This window comes from Nyctereutes procyonoides, unplaced genomic scaffold (assembly GCF_905146905.1).
Source record: "Nyctereutes procyonoides isolate TBG_1078 unplaced genomic scaffold, NYPRO_anot_genome, whole genome shotgun sequence".
In the NCBI taxonomy this organism is placed as follows: Eukaryota; Metazoa; Chordata; class Mammalia; order Carnivora; family Canidae; genus Nyctereutes; species Nyctereutes procyonoides.
Window position 1 is genome coordinate 12,150,950 of NW_026575136.1, and position 18,480 is coordinate 12,169,429.

At 47.1% G+C, this 18,480-nt stretch overlaps 1 protein-coding gene across 11 annotated transcripts in view; it reads left to right on the plus strand.

The window, feature by feature from the left end:
* Positions 1 to 16,467, plus strand: part of LOC129495539 (ly6/PLAUR domain-containing protein 6B-like) — a 167,212-nt gene extending 150,745 nt beyond the window's left edge. For 9 of the 11 annotated variants that reach the window (XM_055303130.1, XM_055303135.1, XM_055303134.1 and 6 more), the window contains 4 exons: positions 6,790 to 6,942; positions 9,811 to 9,909; positions 13,518 to 13,648; positions 15,290 to 16,467. In XM_055303130.1, the coding sequence (XP_055159105.1) occupies positions 6,828 to 6,942; positions 9,811 to 9,909; positions 13,518 to 13,648; positions 15,290 to 15,463 (519 nt within the window). In that variant the 5' untranslated portion in view covers positions 6,790 to 6,827 and the 3' untranslated portion in view covers positions 15,464 to 16,467. Of the gene's footprint in view, positions 1 to 5,921; positions 5,941 to 6,369; positions 6,664 to 6,789; positions 6,943 to 9,810; positions 9,910 to 13,517; positions 13,649 to 15,289 lie in introns of those variants that run through there. The other 2 variants (XM_055303140.1, XM_055303136.1) reach the window with 2 other exon arrangements.
* The last annotated feature ends 2,013 nt before the right edge of the window (positions 16,468 to 18,480 follow it).

Consider the following 18,480-nt stretch of genomic DNA (forward strand, 5'->3'; position numbering starts at 1 on the left):
AAATACCACATGATTTCACTCATATGTGGCATTTAAGAGACAAATGAACAAAGGAGGGGAAACGATGCAAACAAAGAAAGAGACTCTTAACTATAGAGAACATACTGATGGTGGCAAGAAGGGAGATGGCTGGGCGGATGGATTGAATCGGTGATGGGGATTAAGACGTACACTTGGTGTGAAGAGCGCTGGGTGTGGTATGGAAGTGTTGATTCACTGTACACCTGAAACTAATATTGCACCGTAGGTTAACTAACTGGAATTTAAATTTTAAAAAATGCTGACCCAGAAAAAAACGTAGAACCAAAATTATATTCTGGGTGCCCTTTCTGAATCTCAAGTCTGTTGTTGTTCCTCCTCTCTAAGATGATTGTTTTAACCCTTGTCAGACGCTTCTCACATTGAGTTTTTGGCCCCAATAATATATGTGCGTATAGGGATTGTGTGTCTTATGTATTGTTTTCTAAGTGCTTAGCAGAGTACCTCGTGTACATGCATGACTTATAGTCCTACTACTTTCAAGATTTGGACAAGCTGGTACTGAGAGATTGAATAATGACCCGATTTTTTCCCTGGTGAATGTTGTTATTCAAGAATAAAGTCCATGGAGATTTTGTATTTTCAGATGAAGATAATAGATGGGGAATAAGGTAAAATTCCCTCTTGTGATTTGCTCTAGGCACATAGAGAAGGTAGATTAGCTATCTTTTTTTTTAATTTATTTTTTTTAAGAATTTTTTTTTCTTTTTTCTTTTTTTTTTTTTAGTCATGAGAAACAGAGAGGAGAGAGAGACAGACATAGGCAGAGGGAGAAGCAGGCTCCATGCAGGGAGCCTGACGTGGGACTCGATCCCGGATCTCCAGGATCACGCTCTGAGCTGACGGCAGTGCTAAACTGCTGAGCCACCTGGGCTGCCCCTAGAATATATTTAAAGAAATTCATATTTTTAAAAAGATTTTGAGACAGCAAGCATGAGCAGGGGGCAGAGGGAGAAGCAGGGTGCCCGATGCACGGCTCGAACCCGGGACCCTGAGATCGTGATCTGAGCTGAAGGTAGACACTAAACCAACTGAGCCACCCAGAGGCCCCAAGAAATTCATAGTTGAACTTAGGGGGGAAAATACTTTTCATGTACCAGAAATGGAATACCTGTTAGAGAAGGGAGGAGCTGTAGTCTGGGGAGCAGGCTCTCGATGGCCAGGCAAGGTTAGCAGTTGAGTCTTCAGTCCCCCTGCAAGGAAGGGAGCTGGCACAGTGTCTGGGCGTAAGTCCCATGGACACTGTTCTTGAATGTAATGGGATCCAGAGTATCTCCATTGGTCATCGTGGCCAAAAGGAGGTAACGTAAGCCTTGTGGCAGGTGGTAAGGTTTTCTGGCAAATTTCTCCTTTTGAGAGGAACATTTTCACCGAGTCTGTTCCTCCTGAGTAAAATCTTAGCACTCATGTTGAATTTCCACTTTGCCTTCTACTCTTTTTACAAGGGAAGCCAGGCCTATTAAAGTTTGTCATTAAAATGTCTTACGGTGGGATAAGTGATGCTTTCAGGAAGGTGCGAATGTGAGTGTTGATGGGCGTGCTGGACTCGGCCGAGCTGCCTCCTTTAAATTATCCTTTTCATTTGTTTTATTGGCAGTCACAGTTAGCCTTGGCTTGCTCACTCCTTGCTATCAACCGCGCAGGAAGTACCAGCATGTGCCACATCTGTTTGGTCTCTTCTTTTTCAAATCTCCTTGTGAGTCCCTTTCTGTATCTTTGGACACATGGCCAACTCCTGACTGCCCACAGTCTCCGTCTTGCTTGCTAAGCAAGGTGTTCCTTATAGATCAGAGCTAAGATGTCTTTTCTATTCCAAAAGGTATTTATTGGGCATTTACCATGCACTGAACCCAGACCTAAGGAATTTAAAAATAGAGTAGGTCATTTTCCTATCCCCAAGACGTTCATGATGTCAAGGATGTGCTGTGGCTTGAAGCCCCCGTCAGCTTTGCACATTTTCTGTGGAAGCATGAAATGCCACATGGGCCAGGGTGATGGTTCTTACTCAGACCTGCTCAGAGTCAGGCTTCTGGACCTAGTGCCCTGTCGGTCCTTTATTCTGGGCAGTAGTAGGCCGAAGTCTCCGGTGGGTTTTGTAAGATGTAAAACAAGAGACGTCACCTTGTTTCATTTCAGTAAACACAACTTTTTTTGAGTTGATAGTGGTTCCTCTTTCCAGAGCCCTTCCCTGGTACGTTTAACATGTGAAGTGCTGAGCCTCTGCATGCAAAGATGAAGGCATATGAATCAAGGAGATTGTGCCTCTGTGGCAGATGTAATTTTCAGAAATTATGACTATTTTATATGTCTTGAGGGCTGGTATATTTGCATCTAAAAGATAAATGCACCTACTCTGGAAAAAAAAAATTGGTAAACCTGGCAGCCTGCCATTCCCTGGAAGGCCTGAGAGTTGCCCATCCCTGCGGGATCCCTGCAGGTGTACCCCGTAAATAGTGCCGCTATCTTTTGGCAAAAAAAGCACGCTGCCTTCTGCAGCAAGAATTATCATACTTTCCAAAGAGATCATAAAACAAGTGGAAGGCCAACACCACAGGTGAGGAATTTCTGACCAGGCCTACCATCTGGGGAAAAAAAAAGGATAAAGATAATGTGCTCTGTCTGGGGAGGAATGTTTTTGAGCTACCCTTGAATTTGAGGAGTGTGTACCAGATACCTAATGTATGTGTGGAATTTTCTTAGTGTCAAGTATAAAAACATCCAAGTCGAAGGAAAGCAAATCCTAACAGCTGTATCCTGAACGCAGCAGGCACGTGGGTCTCAGATTCCTTTGAGATCCTCAGCAAAGGGGGAAAATACGTGCAGACACAAAATTTTGCAAATAACCCGAAGAAGCTTACGGGTCACCCCTCCCCCCACGAAGAGCTCTGCTCTATGTGATGGTGCTGGAGAAAGTACCAGAATGGGGGAGTCTGACTCCTACAATTTTCCCCTTCGAGAGCAAAATACAGGCTCTGCGGTAACCTTGTTCTGCAACCAAGACGGCAGCGAAAGCCTACTCAGCAGAGTCTCAGCCGATGATTTTCAGTTCAGAGTCTCCGTGAAATGATTCTGAATGTAAAACAACTTTCAGATACTGTAGTTAGTCATTTGCTTTCTCATTATCCTAATGTCTTTTGGTTGTGAAAGATAAAACAGTCGTGTTAACACAAACCTGTCCACTGCAGGGTAGATAGAGACCGATCTGGGTACTTAGGGCAAAACAGGATAGGCGAATAGATTATAAAGTGAGCTCTGGGACATAGGAGGCATTTTTATTTAGTGTTTTCCTCATTCGACGGGTAAGACCCCAGCAGCCCTGGAGAATTTTGATGGAATCAGGCTGTGCTGTTTTAGTTAAAAGTGGAAATGAAAAGTCACAAATCCATATGGAAACAATATTCTTACGGCTTCTTTCCCACTACTGTTCAGCTGTAGCAGGCTAGGATAAACCATGTGGGAACGTCCTAGGGATGCTGTGTGCCAGGCAGTGTGTGAAGAGGATCCTTACACATGGTCTCTGAGCCTCATTTGTATGACGGCAGTGAGGTCACATTCCCTACGGCGCTGTTTTGAAGAATGGGGAAACCATAAACACAAACCTCATCCTTGGGTTTGCTATTCATTCAGTTGTTTTTAAGTTGTCTGTCATCCGCTTGCTCTTTTACTCAGAGAAACCTTTGTGATTCACAGATAAGGGAATTCTCAATTCCTCTGTAGTCTCTATTATCGGCATCCCTTTATTCTGGGAGTTAGAAATCAGGCTAGGGATTTGCGACCCTCTGCAGAGACAAAGCATTTCTTTCAAAATTAGATCATCTGAAACCAAACAGTTCCCTGATTTTGTCAGATCCAAAATCAAAAGGCCTAAGCGCCTTTATGACCTGGGCCTACCACCTCTGACTGTCTACCCGCCTCCCTCGCCTGCCCCCAGAACACGCCAGTCATGCTGGCCACCTTCTGAGCTCCCCAGCAAGGCACACTTCCTCCCATCTTGGGCCTGAGGTGTCTTTTCCCTCGATTCTTTGCTTAGATGCTTGCTTCTCATCCTGGGTTCACCACGTACGTGAAGTAGCTCCTCCGATTCAAGCACATCTCTTACATGTCCTTACCTGAGGATCAGGACTATCTGAAATTACATTTTTCCCATACTGCCTATCTTCTTCCAAAATTCACACTTCATGAGAGCAAAGACCTTGTTGAAGATCCAGTAATAACAACGTCTTTCTATGCGTTGCACGTCAATAACGACATACTAAAGGGATGGGCTTGTGTCTCATAGAGATTACATGAGGAAAACCAGGGGTTCTGGCTTGTGATCCCTGTTTGGAAATTTGTTCATCACAGTGAATACTTACCTAGTGAGGAGCAGAAAAAGGCAAACATAGCTAATTAGATAGTGCTTCACATATATTAACTAATTTAATCCACTTATGAGGTAAGTGTGATTATTATTACTTCCGTTTCATCGATGTTGTGGTATTGGGAGGTTAAGGAACTTGCAGCAGGTATTCCAGGTATACGCTCAAATGCTGAGCCAGTGCTCTTTACTACCAGACAGAAAGTGCCCATGTGCCCAGCATTCGGTTGAGTGCGTCATACACATGACGTCATTTAGTCCATGTTTCTGCACCCTGAGGTAGGGACTGTTGTTATGCCTCTTCTACAGATGGGCAAGCTGAGGATTAGAAGGCTTAAGCAACTTGCCTGAGGTCCCATATTTGCTTAGTGATAGAAAAGGGACTCCATGTAGACAATATGATTCTGAGGCCTATAATCCTTGGCATCATCTCCGTTATACTGGAATGTGGATTGCTATTGAAACACAGTGAATCTGAGGTTCTTGAAAGAGGAATTAGTCTCCCCTGCTCAAAGATTCTCCCCTGGTGTAGTCAGGGGTCTTCATTCCTTGGCTCCAGATTCACCTTGAACATGGAACAGTATGATTCAGAGAAATGACTGGGAGAAGCAGAATTTGCACCAGTATAATGACTTGTCTGGAAGGAATAACACAGCCGTAAGAAATGTCCGTTTCTTCAGAAAGAGCATAAGAACAGAATTTAGAAATCTGATAACTCTGAAAGGTCAACTTTGGTTTCTAAAATGAACCAGGGCAAAATTTTATATACATATGTGTGTGTGTGTATAAAGTCTCATATAATATATATGCAAACAATAGGTCTCGTTCTGTCCTGAGCTGAGATGCGGTGTATAAAGCTTAGCACTATTGATTTTTGAAACTTACTGGGTTTCCCTTTATACCAAGAACCTCTTTAGAGACTCAGTTCTGTCAGTGGCAGGAGCCACCTGTAGGGATGGGGGTGCCGTGGCCGTACTTCGTCTGGTGTCCAGTTCCTTCTCCGTAGGTTGGTTTTGCGTGTCTGGCTAACAATGCCCATCTACTCACAACACAAGAGGAGGAGGAGGTAAAATCCCTAGATTCCACGCATTATTACCCTGGCTTCAAACAAAATATCCATGTGAAGGATTATGCTCATATGTGCAGAGATCAAACTTTTCTTCTCTGAAAAATTATCTAAACCTCCTGAGACTAGCTGATTCAGCAGGAAGAAAATGAGTTCAGGCAGTATTATTGAACTCTGAGATTCTAGCATTTTCACAGACTTGTACTACAAGTGCTGTTACCTGCACAGTCCTCGGAGTCTAGCTGAGCCTGTATTTGATGCTCACAATGACCCAAACGTGTGGGCGGAATGGGTGTTATTAAGCCACTTTACAGATGAGGAAATTGAGGTTAATAGAGCTTAAAGAGCTTGCCCAAGGTCAGGAAGCTAATAAACAGCAGAGCCAACATCTGAACCAAAGTCTTTGGACTCCAAGTTACATTCTTTGCTGCTGCCTACACCTCTCCCTCGCCCAAGAGAGCCTGTTTGTGCTGACACTGTAGGTTCTTAGCATCTCCGATTTTCTTACCACCAGGTTGCTTCTAGAGGGTACAGCCCCTGGGACTTGGGATGTGCCATCTTACTCTGGGCTCTGTGGACGGCTGTTGTTTCGTTGGGCATCAGACCGTCCGCTTTGTCTTTGAAAGCGGCGAGTAGTGTCCGTGGGCCAGGACTGACATTGGCTTTGAGCTTTTCAGGCAACTTTTATTCTGTTTCCTTGAGACCCTCCTGGTAGCTTCTTACACCGCATGTGACAGACACAGGTGGGCCTGGCATTCGGCCCGTGACTCAGTTCTCTTCTCCAGGTCTCTGGAGCTCTGGGATCCAGCAGAGACTCGATTTCCCATGTTCATTGATCTTCCACACACTGTCCTTCCCACCGCTCCGCCTCTTGAGGTTGCTTCCAGGCGTTGAAAACGTTGCGAACATTGAGTTTCTCAAAAGCAAGTGTTTACTCTGGGAGTGGAACACAAAGAGGTGGACATGCCCGTGAAGCCTGGTGGTTTAGAGAGTGGGTGACTCAGCACCGATTCCCCGGACGGCCTCTGGCAGTGGGGGGACGGGGCGCAGCGCTGCCCATGCTGCCGCTTGTCCCCCCGGGCCTGCAAGGCCTCCGGTGCCGGCTCCATGCTGCGGGAGCTGCAGGGGCCTGCACAGTAGAGGGCAGCCATGGCTCGACTCTCACCTGCAGGGGAAGAAGGCAGTTCGCTCCCAGGTGCAGGTGCGCCCGGAACAAGTAGCTGGGGGAATGTATTTGAATAATCGGGCTTTCCACAGGGAAGCAAAACCTACTTCTCCTGATGTGCAAGATGCAAATAAACGCGACCCGTCTCTCTGTCCATTGTAGAGATGTGAATCTCGGGCTATCCGACAGCCAAGGTCACAATGCTGCCCCTCCGTCACGCTCTGGCCGTAGCTGTTGTCCACATCTTTATCTTATCAGAAAGCTGGGCTTTGGCCAAGAACATCAACTTCTACAACGTGAGGCCGCCTCTTGACCGTAAGTACTGTTTGCATCATAGCTTATGACTGTGGGGTCAGGGTGACCATGCAGAGTCCCTCTTAACACCTATGGTGGTAACTTGGCGTGTTCTGGAACCTTCGGTTTATACCTAGAATAAACCAGAAAGTCTTCACTGCTTCCATGAGGGAGGAGGGGTAATTCGTGGTGACAGAAGTTTTCTTCATTTCTTTAAAATGGTTTGGCTTTCTGCCAAAGTCTCAAAGGGGTTCTTATTTAAAATATCTCTTGAACGCTGTTCCTATGAATGGCGTAGCAGAGGAAATTCAGTGTTCTTTGTTGATCTCTTTGTTGGAGAGGATATTAGCTGTAGGAAGTTTCTCCATAGATGATAAATTCTTTCAAATAGTCCTTAATAACTTAGGAACAGATTAGTTGGTTTGAAATTTGGAAGGAAATACTACTTGGATTTTCACTAATATTACGCACAGTCACAATTAGAACACTAAACTTTCCTACTAATTATTTTAAAATAAGCAAAACACCTGGGGGGCTCAGTGGTTGAGCATCTGTCCTCGGCTGAGGGCATGATCCCGGGGTCCTAGGATCGAGTCCTGTATCAGCCTCCCCCTTAGGGAGCCTGCTTCTCCCTCTGCCTATGTCTCTGCCTCTCTCATGAATAGAAAATAAAAAATAGAATAAAAATAAGCAAATATCAGTTAATATTATTTATAGGATAACATAAATGTATTTTTTTAAAAAAAGATTTTATTTAAGAGAGAACAAGAGCACACGAGCAGGAATAGGGGCAGAGGGAGAAGAGGATCTCAAGTAGGCTCTGTGCCTACAAACATACATGTGTAAATATGAGCTTGTATACATACGTCATCTCTCCTTTCTCTTCGGACAAGTACAACTTCTCTGATGTACTTTATTAGAGAAAGGTTGTTATAGCTAGCAATTGTTAGAAATAGGAATGCCTGTGGTTCCCACACCTGGAAGAGTACAGAATCATGATAAAAGCCTTTAAAACTACATATTTCTCAGTCCCTTCTGCAGAGATTCAGTAGTCAGAAGTGTGGGATGCAGATGAGTTATTTTTTTCTTTCTCTCCCCAACCCCCTGTTCTTTAAAAAAAAAAAAAAACTTTCCTGATACTATTGATGCATAGCTGGGTTTAGGAACCACTCTATTTATGTTTATACTACCTTTTTTTAAACATTTATTTATTTATTTTAGAGAGAGACCTTGTGCAGGCAGGGGGAGGGGCAGAGAGAGAGGGAGAAGGAGAGAATCTCAAGCTGACTCCCCACTCAGTGTGGAGCCCAAATCAGGACTTGATCCCATGACCCTGAGATCAGGACCTGAGTTGAAAACAAGAGTCGGATGCTTAACCGACTGACCCACTCAGGTGCCCCTACACTACTAATAAATGAAGCGTGTATTATTACTGTTCTTCACATTGTGCTTTTTTTTTAGTATTATTTAGGACATTGTGTGTGCGTGTCAATACACATGTATATCACACATACACATATACAGAGGTGTATACCACACACACCTTGAGCTATCATTTATTGTACATTTCTAAATGAATGATGATTATATACTAATAGCCCAATGACATGGCACAGTTTTCATAAAGTGTAAATTATAGATTTTCGACTTTTTAAGCCTAATACAATTTTATGATGAGAAAAATACATCATTTTAACCAATGGAAAAAAAAAAGAATATATGACCACTGTGTGGTCAGGTTACTAGGATGGTTTGGTCTTTATCCGTTTTATCCTCCAAAATGGAAGAAGTAAAAGTTTTACACAAGGCTTTATATCATGGCTTATAAAGAAATGTCACATTTATTATACTTTTGACTTCTTGCCCATTAAAATAATAAGATACAAGGTAGGGGGGAAAAAGCATAAAGACAAAAAGGCCGTTCTAGTTGCTTTCAATCCAGATTGCCAGCAGTCATAATTCCTACTTTTTGTAACACTCTAGATGAGGCATAAGAGCCTGAGAATTACTATCATCCTTATATTAAATGGTACATTCCTGATTAAGGTCTAATTGACATATACCAAGTGAGGCTGCTTGATTGAGGTTGGATGTGGCTGTAATGGAAGTGCATGTGGATGGGAATTAGCATGATTTAATGGGCCAAGGACTCTACAAGATATTTTTATTGTAATCTCTTTTTTATTTATTTTTAATTTTTAAAAATACTTTTATTTATGAGAGAGAGAGAGAGAAGACATGAGTAGCTGGAGGGGTGGAGGGAGAAATAGGCTCCCTGCTGTACAGGAAGCTTGACATGGGCTCTATCCCAGGACCCTGGGATCATGACCTGAGTCAAAGGCAGATCCTAAACCAACTGAGCCACCCAGGCACCCCAACAACCTCATCTAACCTTCACGGTTCTTCTGCACATCATGGGTATTTTCATTGTCTTAAATATTGTTATTTCTCGGAAGTGAAAAATCCCACAACTACTTAGCAGGGAGAGCAGAATCCAAGCTCACGTTAATCTGACTCTAGTTCTTCTCAGGGGCCTCGCTATACCAAGTTATTGGTTCCGATACTGCCACCACCCTTGCCCGTTCTCGCAACTCCCACTTATTCCCAAGTTATCAATTATAAGGGAACGGTATTTCAAAGTGGCTCGTGGAATCATTTTCGTTACTCTACGGTACGTAAGCCCAGACAAAATATTTAAAGAAAAGGGAATAAAGAATATGCCCTGAAGTCAGGCAGTTCAGTCCAGCACCCTAGCAACCGAAATTCTAAGGAGGGTGGCTTGTAAATTTTGTTTGATCTAACACAAGTTGCTAATTTTGTGCCATCTTTGACGTCTGAAATTTCTGTCCTTTTTCACCTTTCTGTTTCCCTGTGCATTTTTCTTTAAAGCTACACCATTTCCAAACAGCTTCAAGTGTTTTACCTGTGAAAATGCGGGAGATAATTATAACTGCAATCGATGGGCAGAAGACAAATGGTGTCCACAAAGTAAGTGTGCTGAGTTTGGAAGAGGCTCTTGTGATCATACCTCATTAACTGGCCCTGAGCAGACCTGTCTTCTAGAATGGGATTAGCATATCCACAGGCTGATGAGGGTCTGCATAAATCATCACTTTTAGGAGACTGTGCAGATATTAGACTATTCTGAGTGTTTGGAAACTGATGGCATAGCCCCAGTTTGTCAATATGTGTACCTCCAGGGAAGATGCCTTAAATAGTACTTATCGATAAATACAGAACAAATAGGCCACAGTATTGTCTAAGGCATTCTAAGAATTTCAGAAATGCTTGATGATACCTCTAGAAAAGTCATACCAGCTAAAGCGAAGAAAGTCTTTTATATCCTTGAGATACATTGATGCTTTGGTAACTCATTCATTCATCTGGCAAACATTTGAGTGTCTTTTTAGTTTGCTTAGTTTGCTGACACATTCCTAGTGCCTAATCCAGTGCCTGACCCATCCTAAGCATCCAGTAAATATTTACTGATGGAATGAATGTATCCCTTTGATTAGGTAGCCAGGGAAATCTCTGAGGAACTAAGATTGACTGACCAAGACAAGCCAGCCACGTGGAAACCTGTAGAAAGAACATGCCAGGAAGAGGGAAGCGTGAATACAAAGTGTAAGAGGCAAGATTTGGCCTCTCACTCAATAGGAAGAGGACTGGCCAGTGAGGCTTAGTGGAAGATAGAGAAAGGATCTCATGGAACTAAGGACCAGGGCACACAGGATCTTCTTTCTCTGATAGAATTTAAATTTCATTATAAATGTGATGGGAAGGCAGTAGAAGTTTGGGCACTAGGGGAGTAGAGGATGCTCGCTGTGTTCTGATTGGGTGCTATGTGGAGAGTGGGTGGTTGGGGACAGGAGTAGAAGGGGGCACCAGGTGGGGTCTTTCATTGTCTTCAGGCAGAAGATGGCAACTGGGACTAGGATGGTGGGAATAGAGGGACAAGAAGTTGAATGATTTAATATATACAAACTTGATGATAAAGCAGACAGGAGGTGCTGATGGGGGATTTGGAATTGGAGAAAACTACTTAAGACTTAAAACTGCTTTAAGAAGATTAGGCTGTTTCAGATTGTTAGGAAGTACTCTTTTTTGTTTTTGTTTTGTTTTGTTTTTAAGGTTTTTCAGACCTAAAAGGCCAATTAAAAGTAAACCAACCATCTCTTCCTGAGTTCAGGATTACCAGCTTTGGTCTACTATTACCTTTTGACTCTTTTGAAAATCTCTGCATCCTATTATACAAAGCAATGAGATAGCCTTACCTCTTCCAGATAAAGCCAGTATGTGGCACCAATAAATAGGAATAGTACACACTGCAGACCTCTGTGGGGCCTGAGGGTCTTGCTGTAAATGAGCACAAATGGTTGTGACATCTACCTGAACAGTATTTGTCATGGTTTCTTTTAAAACATTAATTATCATAATATTTTCCTGCCATTCCTCTACATTTCTGTAGAGTGACCTCAAGTCGTGTACGTGCTTGTGAGTACACGTGTGTGTGTTATGCCTTTGGAGATTGGTTTCTACACCCTGCACAGAAGCGTATCTTAGTTATTTCAGAGTTGTCACAGTTGACCAGTGCTTTCTACCACTTCAGAGGGTGGGTATCACTCTCCAGCTATTTGCTTTAAACCCCTGAAGAACTGGGTGCTAAGGGTTCAAACAGTAGTTAACTGGGTGGTAAGGGTTCAAACAGTAGTTAACTGGGGGCGCTCATGTCCAACTTCCGGTGCTTCATCTCCGCGGACTCTATTATTTTGAATCGAACCAAAGCACTGTTGCTGCTGGGTCTGTGCATAACGCTCCAAACTGTCATTTATTATTAATCAAAGGCGTTTTTAATGGGAACACATATGGATATTTCTGGGCTTTAGGGTTTCACCTCTGCTGAAACATGTGAACAAAAGAGGAAGGCTGCAGCTTTCTACCATCGAGGAAGTGTCAGAGATGGGAAGGGCGAGGCAGGTGGGTCCTTCCAATCCACCCTGGAAACCTGGCTCTTAAAAAGATTGCCGTGGAATAACCCACATTCCAGGGTGCATGGTGGCACATTCTGGACTGCTCCATTCGAGCCCCAAAGATCCTAACCATCTGGAGTTCTGACTGAGGGTGTAATTTCAAACCATTGGCCATTATTTAGGGGAGGGAGAGCCAACCATCTCTTGGAGCAAACAGGCCCACAGCTATTGCTCCTTGTCACCTCAGGTTTCGTTGACACCTTTGGGCTTTCCCTCCATGGTCAGAGTTGTTGAGAGCAGTTCCCTGTGTAACAGGATATGACAAGAATGACATTTCTTGTTTTATTTACCCCGGCTTCTGTTCTGACTTTCTAGGGCTGCTTTAGTACCGGTGACATTTTCTATGAACACAACCGTCTACCACTTTTCAGCTCTTTGTTTGAGGTAGAAGGTGAAGAGCTTTCCCCAAAACATTGCTGCGGTTCCCTTTCCTTCCAAAGGCAGAAGTCAGCTACCCTTGCAGGGTGTGCCACAGCGTCGCGGGGCTCAATGCTAAGCACTGAGAGGCAGGGTAGTGCTTCTGGGGAAGAGCACAACCCCCAGAAAACTGCCCAGGTTAGAACCCGGCCTTCCACCACCTTCTACCCAACGTAGCTGTGGCCAAGAAACCGCGCTTGGCCTTTCTCTCTGTGAAATGATACTGATAGGCCTTGTCTTAAGGCTTCTTGTGAGGACCGGGGAGCGAAGAGAGGCTGGAGGGCCCAGCTGGTGGCGCCCACTCCGTATGACATGTTAATATTATTTGAAGCTTCCAACAATCCTATCAAAATGTCGAGACACATGTTAACATCATTTTAGTCAAAAGTAAGTGAGCTTGAAGGCTCTAATGGGCTCACTGGGGACGAGGCAGTTCTGTGAAGCCAAGCGTTCTCCGTATTAGTCAAGCCCCCCCCCACACCAAATTCTATGACATTGCGGCTATAGTCCATTCCCCGTGAACTGAGGAGCATTGCACTGGCCTGAGACGAGCGAAGAGATGCAAAACTGAAGCAGAAGGGCCTTGGATATTGAAAAAAGTCGTTCTTTAAAAGTAGTAAACCATGAGTGCTCACAGCCGTAAGGAGAACTGTAGAAATGAGCTCGCCGCGTGGCAGGGAGGGGTCGGAGAGGGGAAGAGTCGAGAAAGAGGAGGAAAATGGGAATACTCAGGAAAAGCCCCACAGGCCGGGAGGATTAGAGCGTGGGTAAGAACCGGGCGAGTCGGGAAAGTGATGCTCTACGTTGGAGCACCTCTTTGCATTCCATTCCACCACCTGCCTCTGCGTCCATACGAACCAAATGCCAAATAACACACCATGAGGTGTTCTAACCCACCGCACTTCACATTTACACCTTTCATTTCATGGAGTCATAGACCCTGTGCCTCGTAGGGTGAGACAGAGATACGGGTACTTTCATGTGACCTAAGGTCAGCTTTAGAGGGCACCTCAGAGCAGTATCCACGCCTGCCACCAGACCTCGTGCCTAGAAACCCAAGGATGGTCCCGAGGCTGAGTCCTCTCTGAAGTGATTGTTGGTGTCTCTCTTGCGATGTGAAATGTGAAGCTGCCTTTTTCCCCTGCCTAGATACACAGTACTGCCTGACAGTTCACCACTTTACCAGTCACGGAAGAAGTACATCTATCACCAAAAAATGTGCCTCCAGAAGTGAATGTCATTCTGTTGGCTGCCACCACAGCCGAGACTCTGAACATACAGTAAGGAGTGTGTGTGTGTGTGTGTGTGTGTGTGTGTGTGTGTGTGTGTAAAGTTACTGTCCTAAGGTTAGTTACACACTATGGAAAGGCAGGAAGGATGAGCGGGGTCGTATACATGCTTATTTGCCCTTTGGGGAAAGACTCTGTGCCAGTGATGCGATGGAGACCACAGAGAAGTTGAAGACTTTCTGTCTTTCAACAAAAAATAACACTACTAAGGATGAATGGTAACTCCCAGACCACACAGCTCCACCCTAGACCTCGGGCTTGGGATCACGTGGAGCCTGGTCTGGAAGCCCAAGAGCAAACAATCCCTATGACAATGACAAGCACTACAAAGCCGGGCTCAGTATTTCAGTTAAGGCCAGGCATCAGCGGGCACACAGCCCAGGGAAGCCGGGAGGTGGGAAGAGGGCACCAGGGACCCATTTTACTGAGGAGTCCTGGTCTTGCCCCCCACCGCTGCTTCCATGAGGAAGTGAGAATCTGAAAGAATTAATCTGTTTAGTCTGATGAGCTGTAGACAGATTCTTAGGTCAACTGATCTTAATTTTCTCATTCTAAATGAGCAATTTTCCTCTTTCATATGCCTGGAATTCTGAAATGTTTGCAAAAAGCTTGAAGAGTGTGTTGCTTTCATGAGGTTTTTAGGGGTTGATTTCATTTATTTGCACGAAAACATGGTTGTGACAGCAGTGGTCTTCAGCCGGGCCTGCGGGAGGGTGGCTGGGAGCTCCTGGCCTGGGGGTGGGGCCCCATCAGAGGAAGCGCGGCTGCAGGGTGGGGTCCTGCCCATCGTCTTTCCCCCTTCGAGACCCCGAGCAGCCAGGGGGAGAGCCACCCGGGAGGCCCCGGGGGTGGCCAGCGAGGTCACTGGGTCCCGCCTTCCGGGGATGCGGATGGAGGCTGCGGCCTGGAGCAAGGCCCTGCAGGCTGGCACTGACCCAGCAGTGGCCCGGGAGCCAGCGGGGCATCCCCAGGCTTCCCAGACCCACGGCTCCGTGTGTGTCCTTACGGACTGGGGGTCCTTGGCTGCATCCCCGGCCTTCCTCTGCCCCTTGGCCCCTCGCTCCTGCCTGTTGCCAAGTCGCCCCTGCCCGCGGGGCAGGGTGTCGGGGGTCGGGGGGTTGGGCTGGGGGCTCAGGGGGCTCGGGGAGTCGGGGGGTCGGGCTGGGGGGTCAGGGGGCTGGGGGGCTGGAGGGGGCTGGGGGGTTGGGGGGCAGTGGCTTGGGGGTTGGGGGGTCGGGAGGTCGGGGGGTTGGGCTGGGGGGTCAGGGGGCTCGGGGAGTGGGGGGTCGGGGGGTTGGGCTGGGGGGTCAGGGGGCTCGGGGAGTCGGGGGGTTGGGGGACTGGAGGGGGGTTTGGGTGACGGGGTGTCGGGAGGCCTGGAGGCTTGGGGGGTTGGAAGGTCGGGGGGCCGAGGGGACGCGGGGTTGGGGGTCCGGGGTCCAGGGTACCGGGAGGCCAGGGGCTTGGGGGGTGGGGGGGCTGGAGGGGGCCAGAGGGGGCCGGGGACCGGGGACTCGGGAGGTCAGGGGCTGGGGGGGTCGGGAGGGGGGCAGGCCGGTCCGCAGTCCCGCGGAGCAGCGGGCGTTGGGGGACCCGGCCCCATCACTCACCCCGTCCCGCCCTCTGTGTCAGGAGTGCAGGTCTTGCTGCGAAGGGATGATCTGTAACGTGGAGCTGCCCACCAACCACTCCAACGCGGTCCTGGCCGTGACGCGCGCCCCGGGGACGTCGGGGGGACCCGCGTCCGGCCTGCAGGTGCCCGGCCTGCCCGCGCTCACCTGGGCCTTGGTGCTGCTGCTCCTGTGAGCCCCCCGGAGACCCCTCGGAGCATCCCGGAGCCCCTTGGAGCACCCCGGAACCCCCCTCAGAGACCTCCCGGAGCATCCCGGAACCCCCTCAGAGACCTCCCGGAGCATCCCGGAGCCCCCCAGAGCTGCCCGGAGCCCCTTGGAGCCCCCCGGAACCCCCCGGAGCTGCCCGGAGCCCCCCGGAGCCTTCCGGAGCTGCCCGGAGCCCCCCGGAGACCCCCCGGAGCATCCCGGAGCCCCTTGGGCACCCCGGAACCCCCTGGAGCCACCTGGAACCCCCCCGGAGCACCTCGGAGCTGCCTGGAGCCCCCGGAGCCCCCTAGAGCCGCCCAGAGCCCCCCAGAGCCCCTCCGCAGACCGTGTGGACGCCGCTCCTGGGCGCGGCGACCCGCCTGGCGCTCGGCGGAGGAGCGGAGCCCAGAGCCTGGAGTTCGGACCCCGGGGCAGGAGCAGCCGTTCGCTGGGCCGAGACGCTTCTGCTCCAGCCACAGGGTTGAGGACGGGACGTGGGAAGGAAGGAATGCGCGGGGCTCGTGTGGCTTCTGGGCCCAAGGGGCTGCGTGGTGTCGCCTCTGCGAGGAGGAACCTGGTGGCACCTGCAGCAGGTGCGGGGGTGAGGTAGCTGAACATACACCTTGACCTCGAGACTCTTTGGCAGCTGCGGGGTCAGACCCTCAACCGTCTGCAAGGAGGGGCCTGGTGGCACCTGCAGCAGGTGAGGGGGGCGGCCTGCGCCCAGGCCTGCCCAGGCCCCTAGCTGAAGGCACACCTTGACCTCGGGGCTCTTCAGCAGCTGCGGAGTCAGACCCTCGCCTCTGCGTGTGATCAGCTCAGTGTGTGTCTCTGAAATCTCCCCCTTCCCCTGGGACAGAGCAAGCTCCCCACCAACGACCTAGTCCGAGTTAAAGGGAACTAACTATGGGAAAGAAACTTCCAGCTGAATGAATAGGAAACTTACCTGCTCATATGGGGGGAAATAAAGCTTTTAAATTATACAACGTAGAGGCAATGCTTGTGTGTTCCTTGACTGACCTAGCGACCTTGAATAAAACATTTATTCAGAAAAGTGTCATAAAGGAGGTCACTGAAGTTATGCTTCCACGCACCGTGGGTGATATGGGTGATACATTCTGGCTGAAATGATAAAATCCCATGCTAGAGTGACCTTGATTTTTTTCTTTTTGGGGAAGGAGGCGTCTAAGGATGCTCAATGTCAATTAGTGAACAGAGCAGGTCAGGAAGACTTCCTGATGCAGGAGGAGGACCCCTCATCGTATGATGCACCCTCCTCAGTAGCAGCTTAACATCAAAGAAACTGGCAATAGGGCCTCTTCCCTCTGGGGTCAACTTTTCTCTAGATGTCAGGGCACCAAGAGAACTTCTCTAAAAATGTGCTAAAGTGTTTGGTCCCTTTGTCTTTCCCTTTTGTAACAGTCTCAGCAATTTCTTTCTGTTTCTAGAATCCTGATTTCCTGCCTTTATAGTTGCAGTGACCTTAAACACTCTGCCCTTGTATATATGGTGATGAGCTAATGGATGTTTTTGTTTTTGTTTTGTTTTGAGCTGAGCATCCACCATCAGAACACTGAGTGCTCCGTAGAATCTGTTAATGATGCTGTCCTTGCCACATGGTCTTGTCTCTGGTCAGCAAACTATGGTCCATGAACCAAACATATCCTACCACTTTTAGTCTGCTGGTTTTCTGTAACAAATACACTATTGATTGTGTGGCTTAAAAACATTTAATCCTTACAGTTCTGGGGGCTGAGATCGGTGAGGGCCTGGTTTGCAGACCACCACCTACTTGTATTCACATAGGGCAGAGAGACACTGGTCTCTTAGCCCCCTTATCAGGCTCTAACCCCATTCATGAGGACTCCACGTTCATGACCTAATGAACTACCAAAGACCTCACATCCAAATACCATCCCATTGGAAATTGAAGCTCCAACATATGAATTTTGAAGGGACACAAGCATTCAAACCACCTATTTTTGTGAATAAAGTTTTATTGGAACACAGTCATGTCTTCATTTACAAAGTGTCTATGGCCACTTTCATGCCGTAACAGCCAAGATGAGTAAATGCAAGAGAGTGTATGACCTACAAAGTTTAAAATATTCCATTTGCTTGTTCTTTACAGTAAGAGTTTGCTGATGCCTAACGTATGAAATGATAAAACAGCATCAAGAGAAACCTTGTTTTGGAGGGACCATGGTGCTTATGGCGGTTACGCAGGCCGTGCGGTAATTTGCCAAATAACTTCACTTATATTCTTTGTCTTCTGCATCAGTGAATTTTTCCTCTCTGTTTTGATTTTGTTTCACTCTTTCGATTCAGTTTCTTAGTTGTTATGTGCTGATGTCAGGTGCTGGGCTGTCTGTTTCTTCCTATCCTTGATGCACTGGGAGCATCTCTTCTTAAGGTTCTTTAGCTTCCAATAAAACAGGGAGGGAGCAGACATCATTATCTCCCTGTCTCTGGCTTAATCTTAGACTCACCTGGAAGCAACAGTTTTGAAGCTTGATGTAGATTTATCCCTCCTTTCACTCAGCACCTTGAAGTATTTGAGTTTTCATAGCTTATGCTTGTTTGAAATTAATTATATATGGCTTCACTTGGAACATTTTAATAGCATCTTTGGTGTCTTTTTATTCCCCAGGGTTTCTTTTGACTGTTTAATTGACGAATCGTCTGGTAAAAAACCATTAGCATACAGTAGTTTTTTTCCTTTCTGATTTTGTTTCTCCTATCTAGATGAATGAAGTTGTGTGTGTGTGTGTGTGTGTGTGTGTGTGTGTGTCTTTCCTGAGGTAACATCTTAATTTTCTCTTCACCCTGCACATGGTGTCTGCATAGATTTCACTGCTCACCACCACCCCCTTGAGCATTTGAAATAGGGCTGTGTTGAGCAAAAGAGAGAGCACACAGAGGAAATAAACTACTCACAAATACAGCTGAGTGAGTAGGGGTGCCAGATGTACAGCTGAAAATGTGGGATGCCCCATTAAAATT